This window comes from Accipiter gentilis, chromosome 14, assembly GCF_929443795.1.
Source record: "Accipiter gentilis chromosome 14, bAccGen1.1, whole genome shotgun sequence".
Lineage (NCBI taxonomy): Eukaryota > Metazoa > Chordata > Aves > Accipitriformes > Accipitridae > Astur > Astur gentilis.
This window is the reverse complement of record NC_064893.1, coordinates 15,211,346-15,229,012: the sequence shown is the minus strand read 5'-3', so window position 1 is coordinate 15,229,012 and position 17,667 is coordinate 15,211,346. Positions and strand designations below refer to the sequence as shown.

Below are 17,667 nucleotides of genomic sequence, written 5' to 3'. Positions count from 1 at the left end.
TTTGTTTGTTTTTGGGTGTTGTGGGGTTGTTTGTGTTTGCGTTTTTTGTTTGTTTGGGGTTTTCTTTAAAAAAGTGAATTGTAGAAGATTCTAAAATGATGTCTGACTGGCGTTTTTAATGCACTATGTTGAAGAAAACTGTTTTTACATTGTTACAAGGATAATTCTTCAACCAAGTTGTGCATCTTAAAAAATACACTATCTCTTTGGAGTGCTAAAAGGCTAATACATTAACATTTCAGTAATATTTTACTGCATCTTTTCTGCAATATAGATATAGAGTAGATATAGAGTCTGTTTATTTGGCTTTTTCTTTCATTTTATTCAGATTCTGTTCAGAAGGTCTCCTAAATGCCTTATCAATTCAACTTTAGTAGTTATTTTTCAGGGACATTCACAAGGAAAGCTTGCCAGCTCCATTTCTGGCAGAACAGGCAAATGTTATGTGCCATCTTCATGGCTGCTGTGCTGTTATCTCCTCTTTGAGACAAATAGGTCAGTTAGAAATACAGAATATACGTGAAAAATGTGGGTTAGGATGACTGGTAGAACAGTGAAATCCTGGCAGAATTTGCTAATGGTTTGTGCCTGTGTTGGAAACTACCGGTTCAGTAGCCCTGGATTAGTGGATTACGAGTTTGTATGTGTAACAATAAAATTATTTTTTTTAATCACTGTAAAAGCAAATTGTTGAGAGACACATGGCTGGTGTTTCTTGTGAGTTAGCATATACAGTGCTTTCGGATACAGAAACTTCTTCTTTGGTGGTTTGGATAAGCAAATGCCAAGGTTGTCATTCGTGAGGTGATCTAAGTATTCTAGCATTTTTGAGAGCTGATGAAATCATTATTGTGACTAAAATTCAGAAATAAGATAAAGCCAGGCAAATTCCTGAGTTAACAGCTGTAAGAATTCCCATAATTTGGCTTGCACCTATTTTGCATAGTTTTTCAGTATGTTTCACATTGCATTTGAGTTCTTTCAGAACTATCTTGGTTTTCAGTCCAGGATAAATTACTTCATAGGCAGCTTGAAAAATGGCTTTTGCCCTAGGAATAATATTAATAATGATAAAGGCTTTCAAAGTAAATTCAGGCTTTTTAAGAAAGACTTCTTAAGATACAGAATCATGTATCTGTCTGGCTCATGAACACAACTTAGGAACAATCTTGTTCAAGTTTGACTGATGTGCTATTAGAATGATTTATTTACACTTAAGACAAATAGTATGAATTTGTAGCTCTCTTAACTAAATTTTCCGCAATCCCTAGAGTTCTGTTAGTTCCATAAACCAGTTGTTCTCAAATTTACCTTCCAACAGTCACTTGCCCACCCCTGCCGTGCCCCCTTCCATGTTGTCTACCCCATCCTTTCCCTGGAATGTCGTTGGCCCTACAATATATCTGAGCTCTTACTGGAGCTGCTTCTTTCTGCTCACATCTCCACGTCTGCTCCCTATAGAGCACTCTTTCCCCAGCCAGAAACCCTGTCCAAGTTACCTCCAGGTTGGAGAAACAGTGCCCTAAGTAGTACTATAATTTATTTTAATCTAATCTTCTCACAAAGATCATGCAGTTTCCTGTCTAAGATATCTTATGTGAAGGGTTTTGAATGAATTTTATGATGCTTTAAACTTATGAAGAGATTTATCAGCAAGCACTACTGAGTACAGATTTCTGTAGGCATCTATGGCTTTCCCTTGTTTTGCTGTTATAAAGCATTTTGTTACAGTTTTTAATAGAGGCTTTATTGTTGCTTAAAAATTCCAGTAACCATAGTTAGTGTTTGAGTGAAATTAAGTCGACTTATTTCATATTTTATAAACTAAATTAGAAATAGAAGCTTTCTGTGGGCAAAGTGACTTCTTTCTTGAGCAGCAATGAAGTCATGTAGCTTAAAAGATTGCCTTCAAAGGCCTTAAGCCTATTTAGAGAAGGTTCTTATCAGAGAATTATTAACATCTTTTGCAAAGTAGAGAAGACTTGTAACCTTACTGGCATGAACTGTCCATCTGTGACTACCTTTCAGTGAGCTCTAAGAAATATTTTTACATCTTTCAATTTACTTTAACACCTTCTTCTATATGTTCTCTGTTTATTTGGACAATAAACCAAATTGTTATCCTGTAGTGATGTAGCTTACTGGGCCTTTTTAGGGCATGGGGGGAGGGAGGGGTGTTAAAAAAAATTCCTAGCATGGCAGGTTGAGGTATTCTAGATGCAGTGCAGCAGATGTTGTTACTAGGATGGAGTTCAGCTGATTGCAGTGCTTGCTTAGAGCTGCTTTTGTACCTCTAGATTCTGGTCCCAAATAGGAGTCAGTGTTCTTGCAGTTTAGGGATATGCACAATATCATGTGAAATATTGTAACCACAGATTGAAGTAGCTATTTTAATTCTACTTTTTCTTGCTCTTGTGGGTCTTCTGAAACTTTAAAGATTTTTTCCCCTTGATGATCACAAGTCAGATTATCTGGCTTGCTAAAAGGAACTGGCAGATATAGTTGAAGGAAAACTAAATAGCCTAATGGAGAAACAGCTATGAAAACGTCTAACCATTTTAGAATAGTACTGTGTTGTAGTGGGCTTATATCATTAGCAATCATTTCTTGAAAAGTTGCTGCACTTCTGCGTTAACTAGTATAAGAATGGAATTGGTTTGGAAAGTCTTTGTTGTTAGCCTTTTGGACAAACACTTCTGCTTGAAGCTCTTTAACCAGAGTCAAAGGCATGGCAAAGATTGCAGCAACTTCCAGTCCTGTCTATGTATTTGGTGTAAGCACACTTTCAGGAGACAGCATTCACCTCTCAACTACAGTCAAAACAATCTTCTGTTTCTATGGTTCTTTTATCATTTCCCTGTCAAAAAAATCTTGTTGCATTTAGAACAATGTTTCTTTTTTCTGCAGACTAGATGATTAATTAATTTTGTATCTTTTCAAACCTTGTAGGTATAATCTCCAGGCTAAATAATGTCTTTTATGGGGCTGGCATTTACAGATTTACTGTTTTTTGCTTTCATATAACAAGGATGTTTTCATCAGTTTGAGTGGTGCAGTAGTTAATTCTACTGACCTATTATATACTTTTCTTATATTAAGCATCACAAAGTGAACTAGGGTTTACATTCAAAGAGAACCCTTTGGTCATCTCTTCTATCCAGAGAAGAAAAATATTGGAAGACTAATAGCTTGGCAAAATTGAGTTTCCATGGTTATCTGTATTAGAGTAGAGGAAAAGTCATTGGGGTCATCTGGTTAAATTTGTGAATATAAATGTTATTTTTACTTGTGTTATGATGCAATGTAATGAACTAGTTAAAGTTTCACACTTCACAAAACTCCCCGCGTGTTCAGTTTCCATGCTTTGGTCTTGTGTCTTGAGCATTTTGTGTTCAGAGCCTTTGCAGGATTTAAGCTCTGGTGCATTTTGTGAATTTATGACAATTGCAGAGTACTAAAGGAAGGGAAAAGCTTTGTCATAAAATCAGAGCATTCATCCTCAACATATCCCAAGGCTCCTTTCTGTCTCCCAGTTCCATCTTTTCTTTGCTTTTGTGTGTGTGTGTGTGTTCTTTTTAAAGCCTGAGAACTACCTGAAAGTAAGTCTATGTATTATTTACGTCTGTTACAGGTTTTTCCTACAGGAAAAAAATCTACTCACAAAGATTGCTCTAGAAAAAGTCTTTTGTAATTATACATACTCAATGTAGTGATAATTTTTAACTTTGCAGAATAGGGATTTAAGAGAAAGTACTTATCAGGCTGTTTCTTCAAAGCTACATAGCTGTATGAGTAGTTGCTATAATCTGGTCCAGGTAAAACTTGATGAATATTAGTCGTGTCATCATTTCAGAAGGCTTGATAATATTTTTTAAAAATCTTTACTGAGGTTTCATCCACCCTTTATATGTTTAAGATAGTCCTGTATGTAGGCTATCCTTGCAAATCATAGATTTGACTGCCCACTGTTTCTCAATGATTAGCGAAATCAATCTATCTATAGAGTTCATCAGTTAGATGAGGTTTGGCTTGGCTATCTAGATGTATGTTTGCTATTAGCTAAATCAGTGGTTTGAGTGTCAAAACCTTCAATGTCTCAGAACAAATTTTAATAAAGTCTAATGTTAATCAATATGGAGAAAGGTAGACTTTCAGTTTATTCATTATCTGCTTAAGTACAGCTTAAAATTTAGTAAAACTTGTTGAAGATTTTAAGTTAAAAAGCAACAAATGCTTTTATTTTTTTATAGAAAATCCATGTGGTAAAACTTGTAGGTAAAACATCCTTTTTTTTTTTTTCTTTTTGTTTTTTTCCCCGAAATGATGTGACACAATGTGCTGTATTATTATCTACTTGACTCTCTCTCATACTTACTAGAACTTGTCTGTGTTGGCAGCAGTTCACCCCAGTTCTGAGGGGAAACGTGAGGGAAGACCACTTTACCCACCAGAAATTCCAGCATGATGTTTGCAGCAGGAGCTGTTAGATTCTCAGGCTTTTCCAAGTGAAATCGCTTTAGTGTCTTTAGAAACTGCACTTGAGACTTTTATTTTTGTATGTGTTTGCAATGGAAACCAAACGCTGTAAACTTCTGTGCCGTGCAGCTAGATAGGATTTTGACTGGACCTCAGTTGGAGCAATGTAGCTTAACCAGTACTTAATGTTTCACTTCATTAACTTCCAGTGATTTATGAATAACACTATTGGTGGAGTCAAGGGGAGTCTAAAAACTTAAGAAAATGTTTGTGGACAGTTATACAGTATGAATGTGTTAAGAATCTAAACTATATGAGTAAACCTATCAAGTCTGACAATAGTTAGGCCCTATCTCATGCTTCTCCCTGTTTATGCGTGTCCTATGCATCTTAACAACAATATTGAAATTCTTCTCTCGGATCCTGCCGCTATGTATGTCTGGTTGACCTTGTCTGTTGACCAGTTAAACTCTTGGGGAGTGGAGACTTGAAGCCAGGTGGCAGACAGCAGTGCTGTGCCTTCTAACAGGGCCTGCCCTCAAATGTCACTAGTAACCACATTACCCACCTGCATATTGTGTCACAGGATCAGTGCCCTTTCTACAGCCTGACAATTTATCTGCAGTGTGAGATCTCACATGCTGAATAGGCCTCCAGGTTTATTGGCTACAATCTTAGAATAACAGTAGGTTAGTCATTTACCCTGCAGGGAACATAATTTTGGAGGTTTCTTCTTGTTTGGCAGATGGTAGAACCTAAAAATCTTCCGAAAATTTAGGTACTTTAGATTAAACCTTATGCCAAAGTGAGATCAAATGTATAATCACAGTCACACTCAGATATGCTGTAACACCTGAGGCTCCTTAATGATAATATATATATGGAATATAAGTGGTGTGTACTAGTACAATCTTAGTCCTGCTAGTATCACAAATCTACATTTGGTCTTCAGATTCCTGCGGTGTATATGATTTGGTTAAAATGAAAGTGCCAATCTCCACCCATTACCTACAAGAGAAAAATAATAATGTATACATGTGAAATATGAAGCCAAGCCTTTCCCAATGAAAAAGTTAAACTGATCAATTAAGTACTTTTCATATCTATTCCAGGTGATACAGTCAATATGAAGAATTTGCATTATTTAATAATACCTCTTTCTTTGAGTCTTGACTCACATTCGTCGTGGCAGTTATGGCAACGCTTGTTGGTCATAGAATGATGGATTACTGGTATCACACTTCTGTTGAAGGTGTTCTTTTCAGACCTCAGATATGCAGAATACTACACAAAAAGCCATTAGTGAACATTACAACTATGGCTGTATAATCATTCTTCAGTGTGGGCCATAGACTAGAACACTTTCATTTTCAAACATCTTTTATTTTTTTTAATACGTAAAGGGTGAAGAATTTTTCTTGTTCTTTCAATTCTCCCCTTGTGGCAATAAAAATTGCTGACAAATGCAGTCTTATTTGTGGCCATTAATTCCTAGTTGTATAAAATCACCTCAACAGATTTCCATCAAGTTTTTTTTCCACGTAGAGGTAGCTTTTGTGTACTCTTTCACTAATCATAAAGGCTGCTTTGGATTTGACTGGACTTACTAGGTCAACAGTCCTTGACTTGGAGAAGATAGTTTTATGGTCTACTGAGAAACCAGTTTTACATGGAAATCAACATTTTCCAACCCTTGTTCTTGTATTTAAGGCTATGGTACAAAGTAAAACATAACCTGTGTGAGCCAAGGAGAGAATACTAGCCACTTTTAATTTCCTGACTTTTGTTAGCTTGTATTTCAGTCTCCTTATTTAAATGCTCCTTTTGCCTGCGTTTTTATAACTTATTTGGAGGGATATATTGGCCAGCTTCTCAGCTACTGTATGCTGACACCAGTTGATCAAGTTTCTTTGTCTTTTAGTGTAACTCGGATTCTTACGTTTATGTTGTCTTATTTTTCATGATTTGTAGTATAATTAGGAGTGCCTGGCTTGACTGTTTTTGATGCTTTCTACATATTAACTTTCATTGCCCAGTATGTGGGAATGTAGACAGCATTTACCAGCTCATTAACCTCTTTAAATTGACTGTGGGGTGGATTATTTCCTGTCACCATCACAGGTCAGTGGGTGGATTACACTCCAATGGAATCTTTATAGAATATTTGAAAAATACTGAGCTACCACAGTACAGATTGACTGGCATGATTTTTCTAAGTTACATGTTTTTTTGGGCGGAAATCCAGATAAGACAATAGGTTATTGTTGTCATTGTTCTGAAATCAGGAAAGGCAAACCTTTACTAAGAAAACCTCACTAGTTGATCCTGTTCCTCTGCAAAATGTAAATGTTTTATACAGTGTGTTTTCAGGACACTATGAGGAATAGTGTCTGTTTGGACCAGGTTGAAGTGCATATGACTGTGTGGTCTCACTGATATACTTCACCACTAGTAAGCATCCGTCCTGGACCTGTTCTTAGGAAGTAACAAAGTCAGGAAGGGTGGCCTTTGCTTCTCTGTGTCTAAAGTAGTACCCTAGCTTTCACAAAAGCCATATGTACCTAGTAAAAGAGAATCACAAACCTTATTTGCTCGACAGTGGACTCTGACATGGTTGATGCCATCATTTTTAAAAATGTTACACTTACCCCATCATGGAAATTTGGATAGGTAGGTGATTTTGCACTTCAGCTGAGCATTTTCAATCAAGTAGAACGCATCATGAGGAAGAGCTTAAAAACGAGAAGACTCTGGGGTTGTATTAACTGCAACTGGATATTTGAGTTTGTTCTGTCTGAGTGATCACCATGTAAAGAGCTACCTTGGTGTTACTTTCTGTTAGCTTAGCAGCAGATAGAGCTGAGTGTTTCCAGACTGTAGCCTCAAAACTTCTGAAGTCAATAAAGACTATTGCCAAAGTAAGTCCCAACCAATGAGGAGTGTTGAGAGAGCAGACAGTAATAGTGCAGTGATTGAATATTACTTCCCTGTACATGTAGGCAGCACATACATAAAACTTGCTAACAGGTAGCTGAATACTAGGAGATGTTATGAGTCCTGAAGTTAGCAGACCACAAAGCCTTGATATTAGTTGCTAACTCTATCCAAGCTCTGCAAGATTGTCATGAAAAGACATGAGCAGGCTTTGTGATCAACTTGCAGGTTCATTAATTATAGACACTTTGGATTAATCACATGATCTCATCATAGAGTGTAATTTAAGATTACAGAATGCATCAGGAAGAGTCAATTCTGCATTGCACACTGCATAAATGAGATAGATGTCATATATTACATTTTACAAATTAACCTAATAACATTGTTGCAAATAACAAGAGTTCTGCTATCCAGGATTCTTACTTGAAGCAATGTCTTTTATTTATTTGTGTCACTGAAAACCATAGCAGAGATTACAAACTTGAACCTGACTTCTAAAGATGCTTTTCAAGGTGCCTTATGTAAAGAAACTTACTTGCTTTTACTGAGTGTTATTCACAGGAGTAATAACTTCACTGTATTTTGTGGAAGTATGTATACTGAATATGACACTGAATATAGCTTTTCCTCCTGAAAGCTTTTCCATAGATAGGTGTTTGTTTTAACTGAACTGATTACTAAACTGCTTTTCTCATAAATGTTTACAGCTTCCCTCTACACGGTCAGAAATCTAAGTCCCAGTTCATCAGAGCACTGACACACCTCTACTAATGCTGTGGGTATCATAGCTTGAAGTTAATCAATCTGATATGTGGATACTGAATATCTGCAGCTTTGAGTTTCAGTCATGGTGTTCTGTGCAACTGGCATATTGTCAGAATCTTAGACAGTGATTCCAAAGAACATATAACTGGATACTTTTTTTTTTCCTGGCCTTGACATATCTTCAGCATGATGTTATATACTACTTATTATGTTTGTATTTACATATCAATTCTGTTCTTAATTCTAAATGTTGCATCCAGGAACTTCTAGTTTTCAGATGTTAATGTAACTACTGAAATTAACTGTTAGGTCACAATACTGTCTATATATTATTATTACTATTATTGTTGAAATTACATTTCTCTGTCAATATTGGGACATGTTTGGGGTTTTTTAGGCTCACTGGCAAAGTTTTTGTTTGTACAAGCTGAAGAACTGGGTGTTCGTGACACTCATTAACCCTCAAATTGTATTGCATGTATTGGTATAATTTGAAAATTCTTAGTCCTTGATTTGTTACTTTGTTTTTAATATGCTATATCATATTACAGTTCACCTAATTTTATTTAATTTCCTTTTCTTTAATTCAGGGTTGGGAAGAAACTGTGGATGCTGCCATTTCTTACTTGTTAAGAACTTGTTTGTCAAAGAGCTCTAAGGAACAGGCCCTGACTCTCAGCAGCCAGTTGTGCATGCCCAAAGACACTAGCAGACTGAAGAAGAACATCACCCTCTTCTGTGATAGATTGGCCAAAGGTGGTCGGCTTTCCTTAAGTACAGACTCAGCCACTCAGCAAGCTGCTGTCATGCCAGGTAAGACATGAAGTATATGTTCACAATTCAAAAGATGTATTTGTATATTAAAATTAAAAATTATGCACATCTGACTGTGTTAGCAGTTGGTTTCCACAACAGGTAAAAACCAAAACACTGTGTTGCTGACCTGTAGAATGAGTTGGTAATGAGATAATTTTAAATCTAAGTTTTATCTCACTTTGATCACTTATTGCTGCTGAGCAAGCAGTGAGGAGTGAAAAGTCCTACCTTCTTGATAGACAAATGATTATGGTTGCATTACTGGCTTTATTGCATATGCCTATGACTAATTATGAAGTAGTGATAGCACTGAATAAAAAAGTCTGCAACTTTAGAAAGTACTAGTTGGCTGGGTGATAGCTCATAGAAAGCATGAAATTAAAGATGAAGCTAATTTAAGTAGGTCTTGAAGAATATTTCTAATTTGGAAAAGGAATGCAGAGAGGATTTCAGAGTGTTGCACAATGATTTAAATGCATGTCATGGAATTACCATTTTTGAAAGAAATTTTATTCATGTCCTTTTCTATATTCCTACTTCTTTAGTAACAGTGGAAACAAAGCCACCTCTTTTCTTTAGAATCTTAAGGCTAGTGTCTTTGTACTGTTGCAAGACATTTTCTTCCTGTCTTTTTTCTTTAGTGAGACAGACAATCCCTTAATAAACACCGGATACTCCTGCTGACTTGGAAGCAGGTTTTTTTACCAGCTTCGTGCTCTGAATTTGGGTTGGATGTTCATTCAGCTTTGTAGTCTCCTAGACCACATAATATCACTATGGTGTTTGGCCTCAATGACCTCTTTCACCTACAGCAGTCTTCATATCTTTAGGGAAAAGTATATTGTATGCATGGTTCATGCTTAAAATTGGGAGTTTATTATTTTGTCTTCATGGGTATTGTTTTTGATCAAGTTTGGAGTTGTGTTAGGGCAGTATCTTGATTTTCTGTATTTGTTTTCCTACATTTCAAAGAATAATTTAATTCCTGTTTAATATAATCTGAATGACCTGTGCAATGTTTCAGCAACTGAGAAGTCCTTGTTACTCTGTACAGCCCTCCTCTGCATGTGCTACTTTAAATAATTCGGTCAAACAGCTGCAGACTGTGCTGTGGTAGAAACTCTCTATATAATTTTTCTTTAGAGTTACACTATACCCATATCTGGAAGCGGACTGATAATCATGTGAAGTGAAGAAGTGAGCCAGAATAAGTGTCAAGTTAGTTTTACAAATTTTTGTTAGTATTTCTTTGCAAGCCTAAAATATGTTAAGGGTATTTTATTTGTAGAACTTTGAAAAGGCATTGTTTTTCCTTCTCAAAATTTTGAAAAGGTGTTAATAGCTGCAGTTCATCTTTTTCCACCTAAGCTAATAAGGTGAATTGATTTAATACGGAAATTCACTTCTGCCTGTTCAATTGACTAGTGTTATTGGGTTCAGGACACTATTCAATTTGGTTATGATTAATTCTGTTAGGAAAAGAGTAAAATTTTTTAAAATTGTAAACAAATTAGAAGAAATCTTGCTCTAGTTGAAGGACCTTGGGAAAGCCATCTGGTCTCCACATTGAATATATAAAGACTAAAATTTAGAAAACCACTAAACCCACTTTTTTCTATTACACGAGGCCAAAATAACACCAAGAAGGCATGAGTGACATCTACTAGAATAATTTTTACCATTGTGGTACAGGTAGACAGTTATACTACCTCTCAAATAAAAATAATACAAGGAAGAAGTACATTCCAAGCAAAACATAAGATATTTGACAGTGGGCTGTTAGCCATGTATTGATGATATGTGGGACCAGGTTTACAGTTTCATATGATGAATAGTGAAAAATTAAGTACCTGTAGGGACGTGGTTGAGACCTGGTATAGCAATGTCCCACCCAACATAAACTCTTTTAGCTATATTTGAAATGCCCTTTGGCCATAACTTACATGAAAAAGAATTAAAATCTGTAACCCCAATACAGATTCCAAAATAAATAATTTTACTTTCAAAATTGCTGACTCTCATGTGTAGCCCTTTTGAATATCAAATCGCCTAATTAAGAATCAAAATTATGACCTAATTAGGCTAACACTTCAGAGTATCACAAGAAGGTATCATTTAAAGAAATTATAAAACCTAATGTAACTTTCTTATGTTCACTAAGAGTGCAGCCTGAAGCTTTGATAAAAGGTTCTGTACATATATATTTACTCATTAACTGTTGAGAGAATATGCTTTTTGGAAAAGTATGGAAGAGCTTCAAAAAAAAGAAATCTCACCTTCATTTACTGGACAGGCTCACTTCTGCCAAATGCTTTTAGAATAGCGTAGTGTTTAAATAGTTACTCTCTAGCAGGATGTGCTGTATGCTTTGAAACAGTGTGGATGTTTGTCTTTGGACAGGCTGGAGATAACTGGGAGCCTTCCTTGGAGAATAAAGGTTTTACTGATGCTTTTTAAACATCTTTGTCACCTCTTTGGGTTTTCTTTGGCTATCTTGACATTGGCAGGTAGTGTGGTCTGTTAGAAGCAGATCTGCAGGGGGAAGTAACTGAGCCTGGCAACATGACTTGTATTATCTATGTGTTTCTGAGGCTGTTTGAACTACCTCTGTTCCTGTCTGATGTACTGATCCTCCATTAGAATTCAGAGTGCTTTAGGTGTGTTCCTGGGATTCTTCTGCCCAGTTAGATTCACCTAAAAAAACCAAGTTCATGTGCCCAAGACCACTCGTCAGTGTGCAAACAGTGCAGTTAATGGGGATAATAAAGAAATTTGCCTCACTCTTGATTCCAACTACCTGGTCAGTCTACACTAGGAAGAAATGGAGAATGCTGTCATATAAAGGGGAACCGGTATGCAAAATAACTATATGCTGTTGAGTAAAGAGCTCTTTGATAATGCCTATAAAATTGAGGAACTCCTCCTCCCAGTTCTTAAAGGAGGGAACAGGAATAGGTAGAGGAAAATGAGGTAGAACTATACATAGAGAGGGAGATGTTGAGAATTGAATTTGTATCCAAGGATTTATGGTTAAATATTGGATGTTAATGTAGGGGAAAGTTCTTCAGGATGTTTAAGCTCCAAGCCAAGCCAAAGGTGGTCCCATAATTATTCAGTAGTGTAGCTGTCATTAGCTTGAGGATTTTGTTCAATGCCACTTTTTCTCAGGCCCATTCTTTTTCTTAATGGTGGAAACTCCTTTTTCTATAGCAACCAACTTTTAAAAAATTTGTTTAAAAGTACCTAGGACCCTTCTGGCATTGCAGCACTATAACAGTAAGCTGCATTTCCAGAAGCTATATTTAATAGCTTCAAGGTGGTGTACCCTGAAATCTAGAGAAATTGCCTGAAGCCACATCAAAAAGCTGATGATTATCTTTAAGTGTGCAACTATTTGAAAGATACCTTCAGAAGATAGTTATCAGTATTTGTAGTTAATCCAAGAGTATATGTCAGAGGTATGCCATGCTCTCTGCTGGGTCTGAGTTTGTTCATTATTTTCTTTAACAGCTTCAGTGATGGAATATGGAGCATGAATGTTAAAACTGTGGTTTTGTGACAAACTAGCAGTAGTTTCAAGCACACTGAAAGAGCAATAACTCTGACCTTGATAAATTAGGGGAATGATCTGAAGTCACTAAGATGGTGTTTAGTCAACATAAGTGCAAAGGAGTCTGGCAAATAAGAATCAGACAAACTGAAAATTGAGAAATAATTCCATAAGCTCTGGTGCCATAGGATTGACTCCTGGGGGCTATAGTGGACCAGCAACTGAATAAAAGTCAGCGATATGATCCCATTAAAGGCAAATTCCAACGTTGGGATGTAGTCATATGACTTTTAATGAAGAGATAAATTATTTCTTTCTGTTATTCATGAGAAAGATTCAATTGAAATTACAGGGTAACACAGTTTAAGGAAAACTTAGACAAATTGAATAGAGTTCAGAGAAGAGCACAAATATTATAAATGATTGAAACAATTTTGCTTTCTCTTTCTTCTGAGGGAAAGAGAAAGAGAAGGTTGAGGAGGGATATGATAATTTTCCAGTATGTAAAATGTTCTTAGAAGGATGATTAAAAGTTAATCAGAATCATTGGCTAAATAGGTTTATAACTGTAAGCCACATCAGGCTGTATTATGTACTGTGTTGCCTTTGGCAATGTGTAAACGGTTGCGTGAGAGGAACGGTGAGGGGCTTAGGGAGTGATGTGAACCCAAAGTGTTGGTCAGTGCCAGGGAAGTGCTGGGGGAAGGTGCTGTAGACCACCCAGGTTGTCATGTATTGAGTTTAATGGGTGTGAGAACTTAGAGCATAAATCCTGATGACCTGCAATGAATTAATTCTGTAGCTTTTAAAGGTCTCTTATAATATCTGTGTGTTTTGCAGGATTGCTTTGAAAACCTCAAGCAGTGTCAGCTGTGGCTGTTTGGAGGCTTGTTCAGGTGTCAGTCTGACTGGAGCTCTATTTGCAGTATTGCCTCATCTATATTTGGGGTATCTCAGCTGCTCTTTGGCTAGAATGTGATTCTGCTTTTCCTATAGTAGTTCCCGTTGTGCAAATGGCAGCTGTATTGGTTCAATGTTTTGTTCAAGCAAGGATTTTTAATTTTAAATTAGGACTTTTTTTTTCTTTAAACCATCCTTTTTCTTCTACTTTTTTTTTTTTTTTTTTTTTTTAACTGGGCTTCAGTAATTTTTTTCTACTTTTTATTTGGTTAGGAGATCTTTGTATTGTGCTTTAGCATGATTTGCTTACGCAGTTGAATATAACTGGAGCAGTAGAGAAAATACTATCTTAATGTGAAAATCAGTTACTGAGTACTGTGTCACTGAAATCCGGGGAATGCCAGACTGTCATCTTCTTGGGTCAACTGAATCTTCAGAACTGAAATCAAAAGCAAAAGGAGGAATATTTTGCATCCAGGAAATAGAATTTGCAAATAGTTTTGTGTAAGTGTAATATTTAAGACTTATATAAAAGTAGAGCTAGAAGTCAAGCCAACTGCCCATCTAGTTTTCTCCTCTGTGTTGTGATGGGGTTAGTGTATCCAGACTATCAGTGACAAAGTTTATCTGAACTCTTAAACACCTTGGACAAGGCTGAACAATATCTCTTGATAGCTTATATGGTAGCTTAGTGTCCTTATTGCAAGGTTTTCCTGATATTCGATATACGGTTTTTTTCCTGCAAATCAAACTGGTTTAGTGTGAATATTGAAGGTGGAGGTGGCAATTAATGATGTTCTTTATAATGGTAAAAGCTTTGGAAGATTTTTCATATATCCCTTCAGTAACTTTTTCTTTTGTACTAATTGTGACTAAATTATCCCAGTCTTTTCATGATGACTTTCAATTCTTACTGCTTGTTTTCCAAAATGGAATGCTATTCCTTTTGTCTATAGCAGGGAGTATACCCTGCTATACTCTGCTCCATCTCAGTCTCCAGACCCTTTCCTATGCATTTGTTGCCAGATGTTTCCCATTCTGTATTTATACATACTATGTTACTTCTCTAAGCATGGTAGTATATACTTGACTCGACACTTTGTCTTCATAGCTTTTTTAATTTATCAAGTTGATTATAATTCTGCTTTGTATAATCATGATTCTATCATTCATATTATGAATGGGTAAATGCTAACTTTAAAGACAATGTTCTTTACCACATTAAATATATATATGCACCCAGAATGTATTCAAAGTCATTCTCTGGAAGAAAAAAGTTTTTCTAGTATGCTTTTTTTTTTTTTTTTTTTTTTTTGCATAAGCTTATAAAAACCTCTTTACAAAATTCTGTACTGATATCCATGAGTGAATATCGCCTATTCTGAAGCTGTGCTTTTAACTGGAAAACTGGGATGCAACAGAATGTGTCATATTCCTTAAGGAACTCTGTTTACATGCTACTAAACTTGAGGAGAATGTCAGGATTATATTGTAAAAACATGTGGATTTGAATTCCTGGAAGAGCAATATTAATTTTTTTTATATCTATATAAACGATATAAACATTGCTGCAAAGTTCTTAGTATACAGCGAGTGTGCTGTAGAGAAAGACTAGTGATAGTTTATTTGATCTGAAAAAATAGGATTTTTGTTGTTGCAAATTGCTCTCTTACAGTGTTAATTATCAATTCTTCATTGGTCATTAGAGGAAAGGAACAAGCAGTATAACTCAGGTATTCTCAAACTTCATAATGTGGACTTTTAACACAGAATATCTTGCAAAATGTAGTGCCTGCCACTTGTGCTCACACAGATTCCCGTCTGTCATAGTAATGTTATCTCAGTAGCAACTACAGTAATTTTTTGCCTGGAGAAGTTAGAAATTATTCAACAGTAATTTAGCAGCCCAAAGAGGGCACAGAAATCAGCACCAATGACTAGACAATGCTTTTGAACTACCAGCAGATATTCTTAAAATCACGGGAGGTGGTTTGAAAACTTTTCCTGTAACTTAAGTATTGTGAGTCTGAGATCATGGTGCATCAACAGCTTTGTATAGCCCCCCATGCTGGTGCAGAGAAGTGTATAAAAATTGCCAGTATATTTTTTTCTCATAGACGTGACACAAGTCCAGTGGTGTTTATCTCCACAGAAGACTATGGTCCATTATGAAGTGTGATTCTCACTTAAGATATTTTCCATATGTTGTCTGTAACAATAAAATACTAAACTACTTTTTTTCCCTTTAGTAACCCTTAAAATAATGCTTTAAGATATTTTTTCTTATTTTACTTTAAATATATTGTGTATTCATAAAGCTTTTTAACAATGCTTATTAAATCTTTGTAAGGAAAAGTGAAAGTAAAGTTTCATTCACAAAGCTTGCTGCAAGGATTTTGTATACCTCAAGATTGGTCAGTACTGATTGATGGAACTGGTAGCCCACCGAGGTCAGTGGAAACTGTCATTGACCAAATTAGATTCAGCATTTTAGCCATCTTTTTCATAGTGTTTCTCGCCTGTTTCCACTATTTCCCGAGACAGTACCATTTACAAAAGTGTCTAGAGGACATTGGTAAGTATGTGTGACCTCAGGAACCTAAACCTTAATAAAAGTGCCTATTTCTCATTGAAAGTCAGTTTGCTGAGGAATTTTTTCTTAAATGTACCCAGAGGCTTTTAAAGCACATTTATAAAACACTGCATGCCAATTCATTCCTATGGATTTGTTGGCTCAGGCCCTTAAATATGAAATGACATTAACTCACTTTAACTGTTGCAATGAAAACTCTAACTCCTCTTTTCTAGCTTCTATAAAATCATACAGGTTGTATGATTTTTAAATCAATAATAATCAATATTAATCAATAAAGTACCTTGAAACACCAGTTCCCCCAGGAAGTGGGTTGTTTACTAAGAGTGAAAACATATCTTTTTTTAATGTGTAAGATGATATAAAAAAGACTGAACTCTGCATTTAAACAGAAAGAGAAGATATTTTTCTTACATTTGCTGGCTAAATTTGTTTAGAAAATATAAATATATATATGAAGTATAGCTATGTATCACTAAAGTATCATATTGATTAACCTTCATTTTCTTAAGTGTTCAAAACTTATAGAAATATTTATCGGATTAAAAAATTAATGTATGTTTGCTTTTTAACAAGTACATGTTTTTTCTCACTTGCCTGTAGAAGCTGGAGTTCCCATACCCAGATAAAGGTTTCTCTGTGTGAAGTTGTGTACTACTTGCATTGAAACCAAAACAGGTCCATCATCACTATATGAGTTTTCTCAAACTTCCCATACTTCTCACACTGCCTGAAGGCAAACAAACATTTGGTAAAATGCGTACTTTTTATCTTCTCTTTGTAGTTCTTCCTTCTAGTAAAGCTACCAGTATGGCTCTGCTTTGTTTGGTTTTCTCTGGTTTTCCTCAATAATTTTTTTGCATTTCTCCTCTCCACACTACACTTCAACTGGTTTCCTTCTCCATACTGTGCCTTTTGATGTCCATACAACTATATGCGCAGTTCCTTTACTGTGATAGTTGGAGCAAGTAGCTCTATCACTAGCCACCCAAGGGAGTAAATGACTCTGACAGCGAGAGGTAGCAATAAAAGGGTAGAAAGACCCTTTTCCTGGTCAGCTGTCAATCTGGGTGGCCCAAAGCAGTAACTGCAGAGAAAATCCTGTGGTACTAGTGTGGATCTATCTGGCAATGTGATTTTAGCAAGGTTCGACAAAGGCGTAATGGAGGTTAAATCCATAAACAGCATGATCACTGTGTACTTCTCTATCCATTTTGTGCAGCTCTGCATGGCTGAGCTGTTGTGCCAGTTTAAATATAACTTTCTTCTTTCCATCTAATTGCAGATGATAATCACATGAGGATGATCATAAGAACAAAGAAGTTGCCATAACTCTTACAGCCCTTAGCATTGTCATGCATTACTGTTACATTGTGTCATGCCAGCTAATAATGAGACATGATATGGTATGTAATGGAACATGATACAGTGCTGCAACTTTAACGTGACTTCTATTTCTCCATGTTTAAAGTATTTTTGCAGAAATTTATCGGCTGTTCATGACGAACAGTTCTATCTTAATATAAAAGCCTAGAAATAAGCTAATAGTAATATATCACACATTTTAAACTAATTATTTGGGTTCTATTTTTGAGACTAAAATATATCCCTTGCCCCATAAAGCTGATTT

At 35.9% G+C, this 17,667-nt stretch overlaps 1 protein-coding gene across 2 annotated transcripts in view; it reads left to right on the top strand.

Annotated features, from left to right (window-relative positions):
- Positions 1 to 17,667, top strand: part of BBS9 (Bardet-Biedl syndrome 9) — a 314,570-nt gene that overhangs the window by 146,580 nt on the left and 150,323 nt on the right. For both annotated transcript variants that reach the window (XM_049817185.1, XM_049817186.1), the window contains one exon: positions 8,769 to 8,991. In XM_049817185.1, coding sequence (XP_049673142.1) covers positions 8,769 to 8,991 — 223 coding nt within the window. The remainder of the gene's footprint in view (positions 1 to 8,768; positions 8,992 to 17,667) is intronic.